The sequence below is a fragment of the Austrofundulus limnaeus genome, unplaced genomic scaffold (assembly GCF_001266775.1).
Source record: "Austrofundulus limnaeus strain Quisiro unplaced genomic scaffold, Austrofundulus_limnaeus-1.0 Scaffold1005, whole genome shotgun sequence".
In the NCBI taxonomy this organism is placed as follows: Eukaryota; Metazoa; Chordata; class Actinopteri; order Cyprinodontiformes; family Rivulidae; genus Austrofundulus; species Austrofundulus limnaeus.
This window is the reverse complement of record NW_013953407.1, coordinates 129,003-131,503: the sequence shown is the minus strand read 5'-3', so window position 1 is coordinate 131,503 and position 2,501 is coordinate 129,003. Positions and strand designations below refer to the sequence as shown.

The 2,501-nt window shown below is 38.7% G+C and overlaps 1 protein-coding gene across 1 annotated transcript in view; it reads right to left on the bottom strand.

Annotated features, from left to right (window-relative positions):
* LOC106533722 (N-acetyltransferase ESCO2) overlaps window positions 1–2,501 on the bottom strand; it is a gene marked incomplete at its 3' end in the record, with an annotated part of 8,098 nt that overhangs the window by 3,235 nt on the left and 2,362 nt on the right. Inside the window, 3 exon segments of the mRNA XM_014030146.1 lie at window positions 304–583; window positions 681–957; window positions 1,087–1,157. Of these exon segments, the coding sequence (XP_013885600.1) occupies window positions 304–583; window positions 681–957; window positions 1,087–1,157 (628 nt within the window).

The following is a 2,501-nucleotide window of genomic DNA, read 5'->3' as shown; positions in this document are numbered from 1 at the left end:
TAATAAATGTTAATCGTTAGCGTAACCCTCGTTGATAAAATAACATTTAATAAATGTTAATCGTTAGCGTAACCCTCGTTGATAAAATAACATCTAATAAATGTTAATCGTTAGCGTAACCCTCATTGATAAAATAACATCTAATAAATGTTAATCGTTAGCGTGACCCTCGCTGATAAAATAACATTAATAAATGTTAAACGTTAGCGTAACCCTCGCTGATAAAATAACATTAATAAATGTTAAACGTTAGCGTAACCCTCGCTGATAAAATAACATCCATTAAAAATAAAAGTGATTCACCTGGTCAGGTTCTGGTCGGTTCAGGTCTTGAACGACCTGCTGCTGTTTCAGCTTCTTGTCGTTTGCAGGTTTGTTTTTGGCTGCGACTGAAGCTGGTCTGGATGAAGACTTGGGGATACATTTCTTGAACATGGACAYGGGTTTCTTCCCGGTACCGAAGAAAGCAGCTCCCACAAAGATCTTGGGTTTGGGCTTCAGGCTGCTGAAGCTGATGGTGATGGCTTTCTTCATCTCTGCTGGTTTGCTGCTGCTGACAGACGCTGTGGCTTTATCTGAAACACTGTAAAACCAAACATGGAGGATTYAAAACCAGGAAACACACAAGCTTAATAAATCTAGGTTCATAGATTAAAATGATACTTCAGAGTGAAACCAACCTGGTGTTGACCTGAGGCTGCTTCTTCACCTTGGTAGACAACATGGAGAMGCTGGTGCTCTTCTTCCCTCCTTTACCAGAACCTGCAGACGTCTTCTTTGCTTTGCCTTTTTGTTTTATCTTCTTGGTCAGAGGAGGAGGTGAGGAGGGAGGTGCAGGAGGAGGTAGAGACTCCTTTAGAGCTTTCCTCTCCAGTGGGGTCAGATAGATGCTCTTCTGTTTGCCATAGAAGGAGCTCGTCACCACGGAGGGCTTCACAGGCAAACTGGATGGGGAGCCTAGTTAAAATGGTAATTATGTTTAAAAAATAACTATAATATTAATAAAGAACAAATAAATGAATTAAAAAGTGCTTATTTCCTTTGAGCTTARTATTGTGAGCACAAGAAGCAGATGAAGAACTCTACCTGCTGGTTGAGGTGGAGACGTCCTCTTCACCGGTGACTCCTGCTCACTCTTCCTCTTCTTAGCAGAGCGACTGGTGACCAAGTAAAACATCCCATAAGAAACAACAGACTCAGGCTTGAAGAAATCAAGAAAAAAATTCCACTTGAACTAAATTTAATTGTTTTTATTTGGTTGCAGCTGTAYCTAATGACATCTGTGATGCATCTTGGTTTTGTTTGGCTCCGATGAACGAGTGGTGGTTAGCACAAGGAGCTGTTTTAAACTGGGAGGTGATGGGTGAGGGTTCAACTCCTTTAATTAACATTAGAAAACTGAAGCAGAACGGGGCCGTTTACACCAAGCTGCTTTTCASTAAACTTACAACATTTTCTTTGTGATCCCTTGTTGACACGTCACCAACATACAGAAAGTTTATTCTAAACTAACAATAATTATAATAAAGTGCAGACAGCAACATGTAAGAGCAAAACAAAAACATCGTAGACCTGAAGGAGCATTCGTTTATTCACTAGTTTTGGACATAATTGTGATCAAACAGACACTATCAGGGTTGCCAGATAAAAACTATAATTTGTTATCTGTCCCTCTGTTTCTACGTACGTAAGTAAAGTTTTATTTRTAAAGCACCTTTCACAGAAACAGATTCACAAGGTGCTGTACAACAGTTTATAGACAGTAATATATACAACATTAGACAGAAACAACAGGAAGTGATGAACAGGTGGAGGACTGTGATTGGTCAGAATATGAAGAGCAAACAGGATTGTTCCAGGATGAATAAGGTTGAGACTTTTACAGGTTTTCAGAATCACAAAAGAGACGTCCAGACAGGAAGTACCACAACTGCCACAGGGCAGGTGAGAAGAGCCCCTCCTGCCCCAGTGTTTTGTAAATAAGGTCGTTACATCTGAAAGAAGTGACTCTAAAAACACTCGACTCAGCAACAAGTCTCCATGGAGCCTGGAGGATTCCTGTCACTATTATGCTTTCATGACCCCCCACCCCCCAAAAAAGTCAACATTACCAGAAATTTAGATTCAAGTTTCAAAGCTTTATTGTTATATGCAGTTTTTTTTACTGTGCATATAACAAAATATTTGATATAGATCTAAGTGCAAGTAATAAAAGATAAAATAAAACAAACATGCAACAATATGATAACAAAAGTTTTAGTAAATAGAAATGTAAACTGTACAGAAATATAAACGATGCCAATAAGCCTGGCTTCACCTGGTACTGGTACTGGTACTGGTACTGGTACATTTCAGTCTAACAGCTGCAACATTTTTAAATCTAAAATAAATATAAAACCACTCAGTTACCTCCATCATGTGTATTTGTAATATTGTATTATTATTGTGAGAAACCTTTATTGTATTTTGTTTCTCTCTGCATGTAGCCTACAGATAGACTG